The 21,239-nt window shown below is 35.6% G+C and overlaps 1 protein-coding gene across 1 annotated transcript in view; it reads left to right on the top strand.

Annotated features, from left to right (window-relative positions):
* The window catches only part of LOC125648770 (uncharacterized), a 54,674-nt gene continuing 33,435 nt past the window's right edge, over window positions 1–21,239 (top strand). The window contains exons 1-5 of the mRNA XM_048875769.2: window positions 1–100; window positions 4,166–4,588; window positions 7,055–7,186; window positions 12,952–13,130; window positions 17,750–18,143. Of these exons, the coding sequence (XP_048731726.1) occupies window positions 16–100; window positions 4,166–4,588; window positions 7,055–7,186; window positions 12,952–13,130; window positions 17,750–18,143 (1,213 nt within the window). The 5' untranslated portion in view covers window positions 1–15. The remainder of the gene's footprint in view (window positions 101–4,165; window positions 4,589–7,054; window positions 7,187–12,951; window positions 13,131–17,749; window positions 18,144–21,239) is intronic.

Below are 21,239 nucleotides of genomic sequence, written 5' to 3'. Positions count from 1 at the left end.
GGCATGCACATATAGATGGTAAACAGTGCAGCATGTCATCCAGTGAGAGAAAGTGTAGTGGATAGACCCAGAATATTGACAGATTCTGCCAAAAAAAGAGGTAAAAATATAATGAGGTAAAACTCGCACATGAACTGAAATCAGTATGACTGTTGGAAAACCAAGAGCTAGAAGAAATATGGTGGATCCAGGATTTCTGAAGGGGGGGGGGGGGGCATGTGAAAGTCAAGTATTAGCCAAAGTAATTCAGTCATTTTGGGTGCCAAATCTGAAGTTTCACAATTTGTGGTGGAGAAAAGGGAGGGGGGTGTCCTGGTCCCCTTTAAATCTCAGCCATTGGGACTAGCAAAGACACTGCTTTAAAAAGTAGTGCTATTTTTGTCTGAACATGTCACTTGTTAGTTTAAAAACATTGGTCAATAGGAGCATGGAAGGGTTTCTGTTAAAATAATGACTAAATATAAAAAGCAGGGAATAATTTCATACTTGAAAGGCAAGTTTGGATCCCCAAAGGGGTATTTAAATAATTTTCTACACAACACCTTTGCTATCATTCCAAATCACATGATGTAAATATGCATTTAAAAGTCCGAATCAGCATGAAGAAACCTTTGAATTCCAGATGGTCTTCAAAGTGCAGTTGAGAACAAATTGATGCATCCAAATTGTTCAAAATTGTCAGTATTAATATTATTTTTATCATTTTATCAATACAAGTTTTATAAAACACTTGATTAAAATGTGGAAAATGAGCTGTAGTGTCTCTAAGTAATTTGTTTACTGTTTATGGTAGCAATAACAGTGTTTTCTTGACTCATAACTTATCTGCAGTCTTACATTGGGAAATAACAGAAAAAGGTGATGTGAGATTTCATTCAGCCACCTATGACAGGAATTGGCTACCATATGCTGTGCTCCCCGTTTTTTCATTAATACACATACTGTTTCTTTCTGTACTCTTGTCCGTAGGGCCTAACTACATTTCTGATACCTTTTATCAAATGGGGTCTTAGGTCTTTAGTTGGTACCATCTTAGTGATAGCTATAAAACAGATTCACAAATGGGGGATGACAGTGTAATTAAACAATAAGATTTCAAAATATGTTAACTTCAAAGGCACTCACTCTGAGTTTCAGGGAAGAATGAAAACTGTGAAATATTGTAATATAAATCATGGATATAACCATGAATTCAATATCATGTGTCTGTTACGTCACAGTATCTAAAACTGCAAAGATGAGGCAGTGAAGCCTATTTTGACTCCTTTCTGATGCATTCATTCTCTAAAAAACAATTACAGGCAGACAGACTGCATTCAGAGAACTTGATAATCATCATGTGGAAAACCAGCTATATTTAAAAGCAGACATAATCAATTGTACATTTTGTAATTTAACAGGAGATGGAAGATTTTTATCAGAAAATGGACTAGAGTGTAACGATAGTCTAATGTCTTCATTATCAACAGTCGAAGTCTGTTTCTTGGCTATGGTATTTGTCAAAAATCAACATTGGTCTTTCAAATTGTTGGAAGAACAGACACGAAACTCGCCTCTTTTCTTTTACTTTATTTAATTTAAGCACAAAGTTGCTTTGTGTAATTAAATCAAGTCTTTCCTGTTCACTGTTTTCTCTTTTCAGGACTCATCATGAAATATGATTCATCATCTGTTTGTTGTTTTAATAACTTTGAATTGATGATTGCAATGGAATGTGGAAATATGTGCTTCTGGAATGTTATTAGGTACACAGGATGAAATTTTCACTCCAATCTCCTAAAAATATCAGCTGAATGTTTTCAAAAGAAAACTATGTCTGTTGAGGTGAATGTCTTAAGTCAGTAATTCATGCAACTAATTATTCCTAAAAATCATAAAATTGTAATGGACCTTCAAAGAATGAAAATGTTTTTTCTCAGTCTTCAATAATATTTGGAGAGATTTTTTTTCTAAGGTAACAGAGGCTGTAACAACTTGCATGTACCAGACTGTCTGAATAAAAATTCTTAATGGCTTGGTTAAAGTTGCATTAAGATGAAGTAAAAATTGGGTAAATGGTCTGTTGTTTTGTGACTGACAGCAGAATAATGAAATTAATTAACTTTGTGCAGGAGGAAGAAAATATGACAATCAGGAATGAGGAATCATATATTCTGTGTTCGGACAATGATTGAATTATACACTATAAATCACTGGGCATGCAATCGATGCAGTATATGCAAAGTGATATGTCGCATGTTAACTGCGTTGCTGAGTCATGGGTCTCTCAATCAACCTTGATCTAGTCGTGTATTGATTCATGTTAATGCATTCATGGATTTTGAAAGTATTCATTTTATTAATGTTTGTTCATTGCCCATTGAGCTTTGAAGATATTTTTCTTTTTGCTCCAGTTGAAAAACCTGACAGTATAGATTTTTAATTTTCTGGAAGATATGCAGTGTCATTCATAATTGTTTGTCTGCTGTGGAAGTATACAACAAGGTCTGCAAAGAAATTTGTTTTCTTGTGAGATATCACGTCTCAATTTCTTGGGACTTGCACACAAAAAGCTGGAAGAATCTAAGACCCAGCCAAATGTGCCCACTTTTCTGTTTGATTTAGGGAATTTGTAGTTATATTAGTTGGCAACAAAATGAAGACACACAGTTGAGCTTTGTCTGACTGACATCATCACCCATGACCATTATTATGGGTTTTAGTATTGTAGCTGAGGGGACTTCTTCCACTGAAATAGATTTTTAATCATTTGGTGTTCGAGGAGTGTCATTGTACTACTTCATTGTGTTCCATTTATTAAATTTGTCAGTTCTTTGTTTTACCGTAGTTTTTTTCTAGGTCACCTGAGTAGGTGACCCTATTGCTATTGGTCTGTGTTTGTCATTCAGTGTCATGCGTTAACAAATGAACATTTTTCACTTCCTGATAACTACCATTCCAATTCTTTTGAAATTTGGTATGCATCATTTTTGGGATAAGGGGGACTTAAATTGTAAATCTAAGGACTTTTGCACCCCAGGGGCCTTAGGGATGGGACAAAAACTGCCCAAAATTGACCAGTTTTCAAAGATCTTCTAAATGCATCCGCATGTCTATAAGAAAAACTAAATGAATAGTGATATATGTAGAATAGGAAGGCCAACCTCTACCAAAATTGTAAATTTCATGATCGGCCTGAGGGTAGAGATTCTGACTCCAGGGTAGGGCAAAACTTAGTATATACGTGTTTATTTGTAAAACATTTGAATAATATCTTTCTTAATGCTATTGATACAAATTGAAACTAAATATTTAGAAGAAGCACGGGTAGCCCTTTTCCAAAATTGTAAATTTCATGATCCCAGGAATAGGGGTTTTGGTATCAGGGTGGGGCCAAAATTATGATAGTGATTATTGTCTTCATGATTTGAAAGATGTTTTCTTTGATTTTAAAATAAATGCATATTTAGGAAAAGGGATATACCAAAGTTATGAATTTTGCAACTCGGGGTTCTGACTTTATTATGAGGATGGCTGTCCAAAATAGTCATATAGTGTTAAGGAGGTATGCTACACCAGAGAAATTTGATATGGATGAAAAGTGGAGGATATATGCAACAATATTTTGAAATTGAAAACTTTCAAATTTGCTTTGTTTAGTCAAAAATGCAGTTTTATTAGAAAGCAATCTGAAAGAAGAACCTGCAATCTACAGTTCAGTCGTTGGCGTGCTAACCTACTGAGCTATACTCAGTTAGACGATGAGTTTTGAAATGAATAGGCAAATATTGCTGATACTCATATTTTCATCCATGTTTTAAAGGAAAGTCAGCCATTATGACGATGTAGAGTAAATTATGATGTAAAGTCTTTCATTACAGTATGGACATTTTCAGGGGCATATGTGTTAATGTTACATATATTATGTAGAGCCTTTCATCTGTGTACTGCACTTTTGTGGGTATTGAACTTTTAAGAATACATTTGTTTTATACTGCGCTTGCTGATTATTAGAATATAGCTTAGAACAGGAAAATTATTATAGATTTCATAGCCCTTGGGGTAATGATACTTTCAACTGCAATTCTGGTGACTAATAAGGCCTGTGGGCCTCTTGTTTTATTTATTTAGGGGGAAATAACTCTCATTAGCAATACAGTAAATCCACACTTGCAATTTCTTTCAGCAGTCTGCAGCTTCACTTACTCTAAGAAGGAAAAAATTGATGTGGTGTCACTAGAATACCAGAGGAAAGGTTACGATAAATGTGAATATTTGATCAAAGCCCCTCCTGATAGCAACATCATCGCCCTCAACTTTACTGATCTTGTGGGATTTCAGTCCTCCATTGGAACAGTGCCAGACACTCAAGCAGGTCAAGTGGGATCTGATCCCAAGGAACTGCTGCCTTGCCTACCACCAGAACTGACCATAAGTGATGAGACTCGAGGAAATCTAGGTGTAGTTAGCAACAAGATTTGCAAATCTCAGAATTACCAATCCCCCCATGTCTTTCATTACAAATCCAATGTGTTGAAGATTATATATGTATGGGTAGAAGATGAACAGAGCGGTTTCACATTGGATATAAATTTTCATCAGAGCTTCAGTAAGTATTGGTGTGTTATTCCAGGTCAGTGAGGAAAATAGTATGAATGTTAAGGTACCTCGCTAACACTAAAGCTTATACTCTTTATGACACTAAGTCACAAGATGGCGACTTAAATGTTTTGTGAAAATATTTATCGATCGATTTGTTTGTCTAACATTGTAGCTCAGTGGTTAAAGCATTGGGCTGGTGAACCGCAGATCCCGAGTTCAAATCCTACAGAGTCTTTTGTTCATATGTGTTGAAATAAGTTTTTTGGAAATCATGTTTTTATCCAAATTTGCATATTTTCTGCCTTTTTTGGCATATATACTTATCATATATCATCAGATCTTTTATGATTAAACCAATTCATACTGATTTGAGAAACTATTTCTGCAACTTTTATTTGTTAATTTTTTAGCTCACCTGAGCCAAAGGCTCAAGTGAGCTTTTCTGATCAAAATTTGTCCGTTGTCTGTCATCATCATTGTAAACTTTTCACATTTTCATCTTCTTCTCCAGAACCACAGGGTCAATTTCAACCAAACTTGGCCAAAAGCATCCTTGGGTGAAGTGCTTTCAAGTTTGGTCAAATGAAGGGTCATGCCCCCTTCAAAGGGGAGATAATCACAAAAATGCAAAATTAGGGTAGGGTCATTTAAAAATCTTCGTAAGAACCACTGGGCCAGAGGAGCTGACATTTACATAAAAGCTTCCTGACATAATGCAGATTCAAGTTTGTTCAAATCATGACCCCCGGAGGTAGGATGGGGCCACAATAGGGGATCAAAATTTTCCATAGAAATATAAGGAAAATCTTTTAAAATCTTATCAAGAACCAATGAGCCAGAAGAGCTGACATTACATGAAAGCTTCCTGACATAGTGCAGATTCAAGTTTGTTCAAATCATGGCCCCCGGGGGTAGGTTGGGGCCACAATAGGGGATCAAAGTTTTACATAGCAATATTTAGGGAAAATCTTTAAAAATCTTCTTCACAAGAACCAATGAGCCAGAAGAGCTAAGATTTACTAAATGCTTCCTTACATAGTGCAGATTCAAGTTTGTTCAAATCATGGCCTCCGAGGATAGGTTGGGGCCACAATAGGGGATCAAAGTTTTACTTAGAAATATATAGAGAAAATCTTTCCCAGAACCATTGGGCCAAAGAAGTTGACATTTACATGAAAGTTTTCTGACATAGTGCAGATTCAAGTTTGTAAAAATCATGGTCTCCAGGGATAGGTTGAGGCCACAATAGGGAATATGGTTTTACTTGCAAATATATATGGAAAGTCTTCAGATAAGGACCAAGGTGACTCAGGTGAGCGATGTGGCCCATGGGCCTCTTGTTTTTGATGACCATAACTTTTCAATTGGACATCTGTAACTTTGCAAAATGTTATGCAGAGAGAAATTCGGAAATGATGAATTATTCGGTGTTTTGTGTATTAATACCGAATGCAGCAAGCCAGCACAAAATGCTAGCTCATACTGTAAAGCTCTAATGACAGAAGTACAGGGGAAAGTTTGAACTAAAACTGCACATTCGTTTAGAAATATTTTCTGTCACAATCCCAGAAGTCCCTCATCAAAAATGAATGAGATCTCTCAAAGTTGCATATCCTTGATATCAGAATTTACTTAATTTCCTCCTAGTCTTGTGGTCCCCCACACAATAGAGTACATGGCATTAAGCCTGATACTAACAATTTATTCCGTATTGGAGGTCATAGTTATCTTTCCTGGAATTGCTAAAATTAGTTTCCACTAAATATACATAGTACCCAATTTATGGAAAAATCGCTAAAAATCCACTAATACAGTATTATTTAAGGAAAACGAAGTTATCATTTTACCATCCACCCAAACATGATATTGACAGATTTACATCTGTTTAGTGTAAAAATCGATTAATGTGCCAATTTCTGGACTCAATAAACTTATAACTCTCAGTCTTTCAAAGTTTTATTGTGGTCCTGTGGACTTTGAGTTTTAAAGATTACCTGGATTGCATAATTTTAACTCACCTGAGCTATAAGCTCAAGTGAGCTTTTCTAATCACCTGTTGTCCGGCTAATCATCGTTGTCTGGCCGTTAGCCTTATTCGGGAGAATGCAGCTGCTCTGGGATGTGGCCCATGAGCCTCTTGTTGTGAATTTTGCAATAGTCAGCATGATCTGCAACTAATCTGCAACTTGTAATGACAAATATTAAATACATTGAGAGACAGCAAACCTCTGCTAACTTAATGGGAGAAATTCATCTTCCAGAAGTCTTCTCTCCATATCTGAATCTTTCCCAAAATCTAGTGAGTAGCAAAGTGCACTCTGAATAATATATTTTTATATTGATAACGTTCTGTGTCCTCCCGTTAACAGACAGGTGGACAGATTGACAACCAAATTGTAACCCCATTGGCATAAATCTCAGAAATTTGTGTAACATTTCATTAATATGATATGCAATGCTGTCTGTTTTTCAGATAACTGTGTTTTTACTTGTGATGGAACCCATTGTTTGGAAAATAAGAGCCTAATTTGTGATCAAGTATACCATTGCCAGGACGAGACAGATGAGCAAAACTGTCCCCAGTCCTCTGTAGGAACAGCTTCCAGTAAGTGCATGTGATGGAAAAAGCAACTTTTGATGATAATGTATTTTTGCTATATTTTCTAAGTTTTAAAAGAATCAATCATGTTAATGGTCTTTACAAAATGTATGTATACATGATGTATCCTCCTTGAAAATATGATTTACTGGTAATCATTGGTTTGTTTAGTATGCTTCTTAGATAGGTGCATGTTCATAGTAGCCACTGCTACTAAATTTATTTGGAATGTTCTTCTTCCAAGCGTTGTTGGGTTTAATGTATCTCAATTTTGTTTTCAAAATTGTTTAAATCCCCAGGGATAACATGGGCCACAATAAGGGATTCAAGTTTTACATGGGGATATATAGGAAATATCTTTAAATATCTTCTTCTCAAGAACAGCAGAGCCATGATCTGTCATACTAATATACAAACATCCTCAGGTAGTGTAGATTGAAGTTTGTTCAAATCATGACCTTAGGATTAGACCACAATAGGGGAACAAAGTTTAAATGGCAATATACAGCAGCAGTGTCATGATTAGACATATTAATATGCAAGCATCCACAGTTCATGCAGCTTCAACTCTGGATTATTGAAATAATTGTCCCAGAGTGTAGGATGGGGTCTCTATAGGGGATCAAAGTTTTACATGTTAATACATGGGGGGAAATCTTCTCAAAACCAGTCATGATTAATGTGCAAGCATAATCAGGTAGTGCAGATTCCAATTTATTTTAAATCATGGTCCTGGGGGGGTAGGGTGGGGCCACAGTAGGGGATAAAATTCTTACATCACAATAGATAAGGACATTTTGAAAAATCTTCTCAAAACCAGCAGGTCCATGATTTGTCATATCAGTATGCAAGGATCCTTAGGTACTGCAGATTGAAGTTTCTTCAAATCATGAGAGGGGGGTTGGATGGTGCCTCAATAGGGGATCAAATTTATACATTGGAATATATATAATCTTTGATTTTTTTTTATTTATCAAAAACCACTGACCATTATTAGTCATACCAATTTATATACAAGCATTCCAATGTAGTGCAGATTCAAATTTGATTTAAGTTTTGGGCTTCAATAGGGATTCAAAGTTTTTAATCTTTTCAAGAGTGGCAGGACCACACTAAATTTTGTCAATATGTAAACATGTCAAAGTTGCATGGACTTTTTTTTTTTTTTTCCATGGACCCAGGGGTTAAGTTTTGGGCTAAACTTTATATGATACATGAATATAGGGAGGGGGTTAATCTTTAGAAAAGCAAGTCCAGTTTAGTCATATTCATGTTGAAGCAAACCCATGTGGTATGGATTTAAGTTTGGTAAAAAAAACAAACATGATTAGCCTATGGGGCTAGGTTGGGGTCATAGTATGGGATCAAAATTTATCATGGAATTAAAGACGGTAAAAATTTTCTGATAAAGAATGACAGGGCCAAAGTGACTCAGGTGAGTGTTGTGGCCCATGGGCCTCCTCATATTGTTTACTCGCCATAGCAGGAAGGTCAAGTAAACTATTCTGACCAAAGTTTGTTTCAATGCTGTTTATTTGTCTGCTGTCAGTCTGTCTTTTATCAACTGTTAACCTTTCACGTTTTTTTAGTAAACTCAAGAGACCTATTGCAATTTGTTGTTGTGCGTTAACAATTAAACATTTTCAACTTCTTGATAACTACTATTCCAATTCTTTTCAAATTTGGTATGAAGCATCCTTTGGGACAAGGAGGACATAATTTGTAACTTTCAGGACTCCTACACCCCTTGGACCCTAGGAGTGGGGCAAAAACTGCCCAAAATTTACCAATTTTCAAAATTCTTATTCTCTAGAACTGCATATATGTAAGAAAAACTAAATGCATAGTGATGTAGAGCAGGAAGGCTCTACCAAAATTGTTAACTTCATGATCCCCAGGGTAGGGATTCTGACCACAGGGCGGTGCCAAACTTGCTATATATAGTGTTTATGTGTAAAACACTTAAATAACATCCTCTTTAGTGCTATTGATACTAAATTGAAACTAAATGGATATTTAGAAAGAGCAGTAGTCCTTTACCAAAAATTGTAAATTTTGATGATCTCAGGGGTATTAGGTATTTGATATTAGGGTGGGGCCAAAATGGTAAGTTCGTTGAATTTGTGAACAATAGAAATTTTCAACTTCTTCTTGATAACTACCATTCAAATTCTTTTCAAATTTGGTATGAAGCATCTATGGAAAAGGGGGGACATAAATTGTAAATTTCAGGATTCCTGCACCCCTTTGACCTAGGGGGCAGGGCAAAAACTGCCAAAAATTAAGCAATTTTTAAAAATCTTATTCTCTACAACCGCATGTGCAAGAAAAACTAAATGCATAGTGATGTAGAGCAGGAAGGCTTCTACCAAAACTGTAAATTTCATGATCCTGGAGTAGGTGTTCTGGCCCCAGGGCAGGGCCAAACTTAGTATATAGTGTTTATGTGTAAAACACTTAAATAACATCTTCTTTAGTGCCATGGAAACTAAATGGATCTTTAGAAGGAGTAGGTAGTCCTTTACCAAAATTGTAAATTTCATGATCCTAGGGGGTAAGGGTTTGGTTTCAAGGTGGTGTCAAAATTATAATGATTTGAAGGACTTATTTAAGTTTGCTGATACTGTATAAAATCTAAATTCATACCTAGGAATAACAGAAAAGGATACATGTACCAAAAAAAATAAAAATGGTGAATTTCACAAACCAGAGTTTTGACTCAAGGATGGGTCCAAATTAGTCATATCTTTTAATGTTAATAGAAATATTATATTATGTAAAGCCTTTCATCAGTGTATGCACTTTTGAGGACATTGAAGTTTTAAGAACACATCTTATTTTATACTGTTGCTGAACATTAGAATTTAGCTTAGATATTCAGAACAGGAATTTTTTTATTTTTTTTTTAGATTTCATAGCCCTTGGGAGTAGTGATACTTTTCACTAGTACTCAGGTGACCGATAAGGCCTGTGGGCCTCTTGTTTCAACTTCCTCTCAACTTTAGTTTCCAATTTAACCTAACTTGCTACAAAATATCCTTTGAATAGTAAATGACCATACCCCTTTCCAAGGGGAGATGAATTAGGTATTATAACAGTGAAATTATTGATTCTCAAGAACCACTAAACCAGGATAGCTAAAACTTTAAGGAAAACATCTGCAAGGATCATGTAACATATAGAGATTCTGTTTAAAAATCTCTGAAGAACCACAATGTTACAGTTTGTTTAGTTTATTTGCACGCATTCAAATTCCTCTTGTGACCACTCACTTCATCCAATTTAGTATTAAAAATTCCAAATTTCATAACTATTTTCAAAAGCAGGCATTGCATGATGCCATTTCTCAGTAGCAACCAAAGTAATGCCGAATGTTTATTGTCATTGATGATTTTATTAGATATGATTATTGAGTACATTATGTAATTAAAATTGTAGCATCTGCTAACTAGATAGTAAAGTCCTGGGGGGCAATGATTCACATTTAGATTCTCATAGAGTTTAAGTACAGCATTAGAAAATTGACAGTAGCCATGTTTGGCAATATTTGGCCAGTATGTTCTGGTTTTGTCGGTCACTTTTATTTTTGAAATGTTATTTTCATGAGGATACAATGATGTATTTATTTAAGTGACATAACTTTCATTGCTTAAGTCTTCTATCACGTGAGGATCTGGGTTAGAATAGGTCCTCAGTACTCCTAACTTATCGTAAGAGGCAACTAGATGAGACCACAAAAATCAAAGCCCCTTTTCACAGCAGGTGTGGCATGATAAAGATCCCTTTCTGCTGAAAGGCCGTAAGTGCTGAGCATAGGTCTAAATTTTGCAGCCCTTCACTGGCAATGTAATGTCTCCATATGAGCGAAAAATTCTCGAGAGGGACGTTAAACAATATACTAACAATCAATCAATCTATGTGTAAGAGTTTATTTGCAAGAACAGTTTTTTGCGAATGGCTTAGGTGTAAATAATGTTTTCAGGAATAAAATGTGGTTTACACTATTCATTTAACAAATGTTGCAAACAAGATAAAATGAGTGAGGAGTTGATTGAAAAGGAAAGTACTCGTCATTAGGTTAAGTGGATAAAGAAATGTACTTATTCCAAGTAAATTTTAACTCCTAGTAGGGTGTGAAATTATCATTTTTACATGCTCATGTCCAGGACTTGAGGGACCAATTTTTGCCAAGTCCCACGAGAAATATCCAAGTTCAGGTTGACTTTTAGAATTTGTTACTGCTGTTTTATTACACTTATAGTAACACTCACAAGAACGATCAGACAGGAATTGGAAGCATGCAATTTAATTCTGCTTTTCTGTCCAATTAAGGTAGACTTTTGACCACATATGTATACTTTGTGTATTCAAATCGCAGAAATGTATACATGCTGTTGCGTATAAATTGCCCTTACAGAAATGAGATGTACCCTGAAGGTACCTGAAGCAACTTTTTCCTTGAAAAATGTACCAAAAAAGTACCCGCAGAAAACTTAGTAATTTTTCCTGTATATTGAGTAGTTGTATGAGGATGATACATTTGTAGTGACAGGTTTCAGTGAGCAGTAAGGAATGCTGCAGCTATTTGATCAGACATACAATGTTGCATGTATTTTGTGTTGATTAGTCTGCCAAAATTTAAAAAAATAATCAACATTTGTTTTTTCTGGGAGGCAGCATATGAAATTTGTTATCTATCAGAAACCGGACAAAGAAGAAGAAAAGTTAGGGTTTGTCTGAGAGATGCTGGATTATATAAATATTTTGTTTTAAGGAGGCGGAAGGATATATATGGGTTCATCAGCACATTAATGAGCACATGTTTAAATATTGGAAAAGTCTTAGCTGTTACAGCTTCATGCATTATAGCCAGCTTGCAAAGTGTTGAAAGGCAGGTTTCTGGCTTAGACACGACATCCAATGAACAGCTTACATTTTCAAGTGTTTGGAAGAAACTGAAGAGGAATTGTCTGTCATTGTCGAAGTATTGATTTGAGGCATAGAGGATCTTGTGTCACAGTATTGCAAAATTGAATTTGACACTTGAAGCATATCTGTGATGAGCCTCAAGGTCAAGGTCATGGGTTCATGCAACGGTCATGTCATAAAAATGAACACAGATGTCAAAAGCTTCATCATGTAACAGCAGTAATATTCTGACTTCATGCAAGGTCAGGATCTACTATGATCATCAAACTTTCTATGATGGGTGAAATTTGGTAGTGTGCTATCAGTCGTTGTAAAACACTCTCATTTCTTTAATTACCATCTGTTTAAAATAATAAATAATTCAAGCATTTTATTGTGAATGTTGATTGAGGAGGAGCTAAATATTTGTAATGTTAGAGAATTTGAGGGGCTTGGCCAGCCTTTTCTTAGTGGTAATACCAATGAAGGAATATAGTGTCTAGACTAAATATCATTAATTACACAGTGAGAGACCCGGAAAGTCACTTAGGATGAAGAAATCTGTCTGGTCGGGTGATAAATGTGTGGTGTTGATGGGTTTGATTTTTATATGACAAAGAGAATAGATGCTTAGAGACTGTTGTTTACAAGCCACGTTGTACAAATACAAGGCTTGGATTTTCTTCTTGAGACACTCTTATATGTTTAATACTTGATTGTACTGTCTGTTCCTAAGTGTTGTGCTATGTACTTTAGGTAAAAAAAAAAAATTCAAAGCAGAAGAAATTTCAAAGCAGCAATAATTAGTGGTGATCTATGTAATTGTACGATTATGCACATTGATATTTTTTTTACTATTTTAGCGACAGTCACTCGAGTTGTGGTCATTATTGTGACGATTACTTTAATGCCTGTTTTGGCCATCCTGATCTGTGTAGCCAGCCCGTGTAAATCGACACGTCGCATGTTGCGTCGGTGGACAAATCGCGACCGTGGGGACGTGGAAAATCGACAGTTGAGGCCCAGATCCCAAATTTCTGAGGTTTGAATTGATAAATCCATCTTAATGAATATATAAAGGATACTAAGTTTGAAGTAGGCTTAACATGATCTGACTACAAGGTGAAATGTCATTTTAGACCCCAGAGATTGAAGATTCAATGGATGGGGTCGGGGTGTTATTATACTTCGTTTGTGGGGGGTATATTGGATTCACCATGTCTTTCTGTGTGTCTGTAGACATAATTTTGTTGATGCATGTTCTAAGAAACTAGTGCATGGATTTTTCTGAAAATTTGTACACTCATTACTCACCATATGAAGATGTACACCTGGTATTTTCATATTTTATTTTAAATTCCATCATTTATTAAAAAGTATACATATTTAGATGTTAGTTGAGATGAAATAGCCTCGGATACTCCCGCATAATTCTCACCACTGGTGCCAGGGGCCCATTGGATTGAATGTATTTTATTATTATTTTATGTAAGGCATACATATAATTTGGTAAGAGAAATGATAATAAATAATAACACTCTCTGAAAATCCTACTTAATGGTATAGTGTTTATATTGAGCATCACTGGACATATTTTAATATTTTATTGATTCATTGACTGTTTAGGTCACCTGAGTTTACAATTGAACACTTTTAACTTCTTATTGATAACTACCAGTCCAATTCTTTTCAATTTTGGTATGAAGCATCTTTGTCACAAGGGGGACATGAATTGTAAATTTCAGGACTCCAGCACTCCTGGGACCCTAGGGGCGGGGCAAAAACTGCCCAAAATTGACTAATTTTCAAAAATCTTCTGAATAACCGCACATGTGTAAGAAAAACTAAATGCATGGTGATGTAGAGCAGGAAGGCCTCTTCCAAAATTGTAAATTTCATGATCCTCTGGGTATGGGTTCTGACCCCAGGGTGGGGACAAACCTACTATATAGTGTCAATGTGCAAAACACTTGAATAACATCTTCTTTAGTGTTATTGATACTAAATTGAAACTAAATGGACATTTAGAAAGAGCAGGTAGTCTTTTACCAAAATTGTAAATTTGATGATCCCCAGAGTAGGGTTCTGACCCCAGGGTGAGGCCAAACTAAAGTAAATAGTATTTATGTGTAAGTTTGCTGATACTGTATAGAATCTAAATGCATACTTAGGAATAGTAGAAAAAGATGTACAAAAAATGGTGAATTTCACAACCCAGGGATTTGATTCTATAGGATTGATCCAAATTAGTCGTATCTTTTGATGTTTTAATGTTAATATACCTATTATATTATGTATAGCCTTTCATCAGTGTATGCACTTTTGAGGGCAGTGAAAATTTAAGAACACATCTTGTTTTATACTGTTGCTTAACATTAGAATTTAGCTTAGATATTCAGAACAGGAAATCTATTCTGGATTTCATAGCCCTTGGGAGTAGTGATATTTTTTCACTAGTACTCAGGTGACCGATAAGGCCTGTGGGCCTCTTGTTTAAAGCAACATTTTCAATATAAATAAAAGATAACCATTTGATTTAGACAACTTCTGGTTTGATCTTAGGAAGTCTGTTTTTATAAGGGGGGGGGGGGGGGGGGGGGGGGTATTAGTCCCGAAAGGACAGTTCTCGTTGTGTTTGGTTTGTTTGTCAGTATTTGTCTGTCTGTTTGCAACCTTAAAATTGGTGATAGCTCTTGAACGATTTATGACAGAGGCTTAGGACTTGGTGACACAAATGCATCTTATTGATTTTATCATTACTCAGTGTTTGAAATCTATACAGTTCTGTAAAAATGCTCAAACATGGAGTACATGTAAATATACAAGTGGCATTTGGAAGCAACTCGTATATTCTGACCTATATTTAGGTCATGTTAAGGTCACCTGTGTCACTCAGGTGACCTATTGCTGTCTTGTTTTCCCCCATCACTGGGCACTATTTGTAAACATTTGAACATCTTCAGCTTCTTCTCTGAAAGAGACCATGAGCTGAATTAATTTCAACCAATTTTTAGCTCACCTGAGCTGAAAGCTCAATTGAGTTTTTTTGATCGCCTGTTGTCCATCGTCTGTCTGTAAACTTTTTACATTTTCGACTTCTTCTCCAGAACCACTGGACCAATTTCAACCAAGCTTGGCAAAAAGCATCCTTGGGTGAAGGGCTTTAAGGTTTGCTGAAATAAATCTTCTCAAAAACCACTGGGCCAGAAGAGCAGAAATTTACATGAATACTTCCTGACATAGTGTAGATTCAAGTTCGATAAAATCATGACCCCTGAGGGTAGGATGGGACAACAATAGGGGATCAAAGTTTTACAAATATATAGGGAAAATCTTTAAAATTCTTCTTTTCAAGAACCACTGGGCCAGGAAAGTACAAATTTACATAAAAGCTTCCTGACATTGTGCAGATTCAAGTTTGTTATAATCATGCCCCCCCCCCCCCCCTCCCCCCAGGAGTAGGATGGGGGCACAATAGGGGATCAAAGTTTTACCTACTAATATATAGAAAAAAATCTTTAAAGATTTAAAGATCTTCTCAAGAACCATTGGGCCAAAGAAGTTTACATTTACATGAAAACTTCCTGACATAGTGCAGATTAAAGTTTGTAAAAATCATGGCTTGCGTGGTAAGTTGGAGCCATAATAGGAATCAAAGTTTTACATGGGAATATATAGGGTAAATTTTTACATATGGGCCAAGGTGACTCAGGTGAGTGATGTGGTCCATGGACCTCTTGTTAGCTCACCTGAGCTGAAAGCTCACACCTGAGCTGAAAGCTCACTCATCTATCAGTTAATTCTTCGTCTCCAGAACCACTGACCTAGATTTCAATCGAACGTGATACAAATTATACTTGGTAAAAGGGATTCAAAGTTCTTCAAATGAAAGGCCATGCTCTTTCCAATAGGGAAATAATCCAGAAAAGTCAAAAATAGGTTGGGTCATTACTAGTGATGTACCGATTATCGCCGACTTTCGATTGTCGGTCACTATAACTGAAACGATGTGAATAATTGATTGTCATTTTGAAAATCGAAAATCGCCGACGTCAGTATTTTTTTAATGATACGAATATTCCTGCCACGACTTAACTAAAATTTAAAAAATGGTTGACGAAGCTGAATCATCCGATAAGATTGAATATTGTTTAACGTCCCTCTTGAGAATCTTTCACTCATATGGAGCCGTCACCATTGCCGGTAAAGGGCTACAAAATTTAGGCTTATGCTCGGCGCTTACAGTCTTTGAGCAGGGAGGGATCTTTATCTCGCCACACCTGCTATGACACGGGGCTTCAGATTTTACCTCTTACAACAAGCAAGGGGTATTGAGGCTCTATTGTAACCCGAATCCCATAAGAACTACAACAAAAGTCGAGAGATCTATCCCCAACCCGGGCAATCTAATTTTAAAATGTATCCCGGGAAAACAAAATCAAAAGTATGGGTTTATTAACTTCAAATCGCTAATGATTTTATTCTAATTAATTTAATATTTAGGATAAAAAACAAAGTAAATTTGATATATTTATGCCATAAATTTATTAATCAATCGAAAAGATGCATCCTATTAATCTAATTAAGTTTTACATGGGAATATAAAGGAAAAATCTTCTCCAGGACATGATAAGTCACATTAATAGGCAAACATTTCCACGTAATGCAGATTCAGGGGGTAAGTTGGGGTCGGAATAGAGAAGCAGAGTTATTCTTGGGAATTTATAGGAACAATCTATAGAAAACAGCAGGGCAATTGATTAATCATATGAATATGCAAGCATGCTCAATTAGTGCAGATTCAAGTTCGTTCAAATTATGACCCTCTGCGAGGTAGGGTGGGGTCACAATACTGAAATGGGGATCAAAGTTTTATATGGGAATTTATAATATAGGAAAATATCTCTCAAAATCTTCTTCTTAAGAAGGCCATGATTAGTCAGATTGATATGCAGGCATCTACAGGTAGTGCAGAGTCAAGTTTAATTCAGAAGCAATAGAGGATCAAAGTTTTATATGGGAAACCAAATATAGAAGAATAGCAGGGCTACACAAAATCATATTAAAATGCAAACATTCCCAAGTTGTGTGGAATCAATTTTTTTAAGCCCCCGGGGTCATACTGTTTTCTCCTGTCTGTCTGAAACTTGAACCTTGTTCATAACATTTGAATGGTGAGTGATAGGGCTCTCATATTTCATATATGTCTCCTTGTGAAAAGACCTTTCTTTTTGGTACCAAAGTTTTTAACCTTGTGACCTTGACTTTGGAGTATGACTTACTTTTAAGAAAACCTAACCCAGGCAATATTTCCATTCTACTTAATGTACTGAATATTTGGGCTTTTAGAACTTGTAGAAAAATGACTTTCACTTCGATGTGATCAATGGTGTATGATAGTTGTACCAATATGTCTATCATCTTGTACACAAAGTATAACGAGGCCCATGGGTCTCTATGATCACCTGAGTATGCACATTTTTTGGTATAAAAAAGCACACAGGTAACACGATTATTTTTAAAGACCAAAATATATATATATATATATATATATATATATATATATATATATATATAAGATCAAAGAGCAAGTAGAAAATAGGAAAGAAATAATTCTGATGAATATTGTTCACTGTTTTGATTATGATTTAAATATTGCAGGCAGGATTTGGTGGAGCTACGTCCACATCTTGTGTATCAGCCAGTCAAGAAATCTCGGACCCTCAAGAGGCCCTGCTTCGTGAACGACGAATACTGAAACATTCAATGCAAACTGACATGACCATTAGCTTACCACCACAAATACCCATCTCTCAAGATGGAGAGGAGGGTTACCAACAGAGTCAAAAGGCTTTGAAATATCAGCCTAAATCTGATGGTTACCAACATTGCTTTAGACCCCCACCCAACAAGACTGTGCATGATAAAGAGAGCCCGCCTCCGTACTATTCTCATTCTGCCTCTGCCATAGATAAAGTCGGTCATTCTCCACTGAAAGTCGGGGGAAGTCCTGACAGCCGAACGACGTCCAGCAACATGTTGTCCCGGTCGCACAGTATGTCAAACAGCAATCATTATCATGACCCTTCTGTAACAAGGACTAATGCCATTAATGTGGGGAGTACAGCCATTCACCATGAGTTGCATACGTCCAATTTTGAACCCCCTAATTATCATACATTATATGATACTTCTGATGACAAAGTTTGATAACTCTTCAAGTGTTACTGTGCATGCAGACATTCTAAATGGCTAGCAGGCTGGCAAATATCAAAAATAATGAACATGCCTACCCTGCTTTTTTGCTCTCTTTTCAAAAAAGACTCATCATAAAACACACTGAATTGACACCCAAATCCTTCTTCTGAACAGCATTCAGTGTAGTGAGATAGTTGTGATAGAGAAACAGTGATACAGAGTGGATGCTTGTTTAGATATAACACAAGTGTTGGCCATCTTCTTCCTTCCAAGGTTTGCTTCTCTCTGGCTCTCTTAACGGACTCTATTTGTACTGCTTTCTGTGTTTAATCTTACATAGACATGTTTTAAAGCCAGTAACAACACATTGGAATTTGGAAGCAATGAAATCTGAACCAAGAGGAAGCGGGGAAAAGGCTGTGAACACAATGATCTTCACTTCACATGATCTCCACTGATATCTTGGTCTACTCTTTTCAAAAATGAAATTTGGAACGGTACACCTCACAGATGTTGATTGCTGTCACCTGAGCAGAGTTTTGATATGGCATGTAGTATGTTCTTAAATGCAGAGACAGTCTGAACTTTTACAATTTGTCATATCTTACTGGAAAATAAGTGGCTGTAGTCATATACGCTGAAGAGGCCGAAGCTTTAAATTGAGATTTCACACTGACACCTGCAGATTGCTTCATATTGGCATGGATAGTTTAAAGGTTATATTAATTGTATGATTTTTTTTTATATACTTCTCAGTGACGAGATAGATTTAGAGTCCAACCAAAAATTTGAAAAAGGTCAGAGTAATTGAATTTATTTTATATGTCCACCTCCTGATACACTGCATTGTATCAGTTTCACAGCTTTTGCTTTTGATAAGGAATTCATGATTCTTTGCATCTTTTCTTTTTGTTTTGTAGAAGATTAAAATTCAAATTATCATCCAAGTTGAAAATTTTGAATTCAATTTTTTTCAATACCTTTTTTAAAAACATGACCTCTGAAGAGAATAATTCTATGCTCATAACATTTCGTAACAAAAATGGCAATTCCGTGAGTATATTTGTGAACAGGTGTGGTTGTATTGATATTGTCAATAGTAGACAGTGTACACATGTACAGTTGTAAAGCCAGTTTAAAGGTGTGAAATTTTTTGACACAAATTCGGTTGTCATTGTTACACTTCCTACAATGCCATTGGTTTATGAAGTTTTGTTGCAGTTGTTAACTATTAAGATTTCATGTTGCACATTGAAATGGCATTATTTGAAGGGTTTTTGTTGTTGTGATATTCATATTTTGTCAATAATTTGACTGATTTTTTTTTTTTTTGGTGAATTTATCTGTTTTTCTGTGTAACTTTCATATATCGATTTTGAAAAGGAGATATCTTTAACATAATTTTGATAATATGACAGTAATTATTCAATGCTCTAATTCAGAGTGTTTACAAAGTTTATTTGTTCTTTCTTGAAGACTGTCAAACTCCCTTCATCAGTGCAGTGTTCAATATTTTATATGTTGCTGAATTTCCTTGATTAGAATGGAAATCATGAATTGCATTTTGAACAATGTTTGTGTACCTCCATTCTATGAATATGAGAGTTATCATGTTGTAATGTTTGTTTTAGAAGAATTAGAATTTATCAATGAATAGTTTTTTAAAATTATGAAACACGGTCCTCATAATTTTTTTTGCACTTGGTGAATCTCAAATCTCACAATGCTAATTTTAGGCCAGTTTTATAACTAGAAATTTTGGAAATTGTTAGTTTTATCTTTGATTATCAGGCCAGTACCCAAGATGTTTTAGAAGGGGTTGGTGTGAATCTCAATGATCTCTATAAAATAAGGAATGTAATTCTGATTTGATGAAAGACATGATACTTGTTTATGTCCCCTTAAAATTATCCTTGAGGGTTCAGAAAGGGGGAGGGGGGGGGGGGTGGAGTCAATGTCACTCGAGAGCAGATGAAAATCACAAAATAAGGGCTTAAATACTGCTATTGCTAATTTGTAACTCAAAATTTAGCTTGACTAGTTCAAGATTTTCAAGGTTTGCATTCACACCTTGCACGCCTTCCCTGGGTACAAGCCTGGAAATTGATAGATAAATATGTTAGAGACACCGAATTGGAGAAGATAAGTTTGACCTTGCATCAGTAGGATGTGCTCTAACACATTCAATGTCTTAAGGCATAGCCCTGGGAAAATAGTAGAGAAGTTGAGTTTTAGATGGGATGAAGGTTTTTTGTTGTTATTGCTTAGTTTAGCCATCAAATGGCATTTCACGTATGTCTGTGTTGTTACTTAATCATCAAATATGATGTTGAAATTCTTCATGAATGTTGCATTTTGGACAAATTTTGAAGTCTTAAGGTACATCAAACTAAATTCCAGAGGAATTTCTCTTAGAGTGATCATCCGTTGAAGAAACATCAGTTTAAGTGATTTAAATTGTATGTTACGCTCAGAAATGTATTGTTTGTTTAAGGGGTGCTGTAAAATCTGCATTGTATTAACTACAGATCTCAATAGATGGATGCAGCTCTGTGAGGATTTTAGGAATATTGCTGGAAAGTAAATATCCATCATTCAAAGGAAAGGGCTTAATTTGCCCCCCCCCCCAAATGAAATCAAGTTTTTAAGAGCACTTTATTTTGATGAAAAATGGACACAATTTTCTAAAACATGCTATAATAGAAAAATGCTGATGGATGTCATGAAATTATGATCTATTTAAAATTTTATGAAAAAATACACATTTCAAGGTCACCCAAGTCACTCGGATAACCTATCGCTATTGGTCTGCGTCTGTCGTAGTCCGTCGTGCGTTAATAATTGAACAGTTTTAACTTCTTGATGAATACCCTTCAAATTTGGTATGCAGTATCTTTAGGACAAGGGGTACATAAATTGTAAGCTAGGACCTTAGAGTTGGGGCAAAATTTGA

This window comes from Ostrea edulis, chromosome 1, assembly GCF_947568905.1.
Source record: "Ostrea edulis chromosome 1, xbOstEdul1.1, whole genome shotgun sequence".
Lineage (NCBI taxonomy): Eukaryota > Metazoa > Mollusca > Bivalvia > Ostreida > Ostreidae > Ostrea > Ostrea edulis.
The sequence above is the reverse complement of the archived record's forward strand: the minus strand, read 5'-3'. Positions and strand labels throughout refer to the sequence as shown.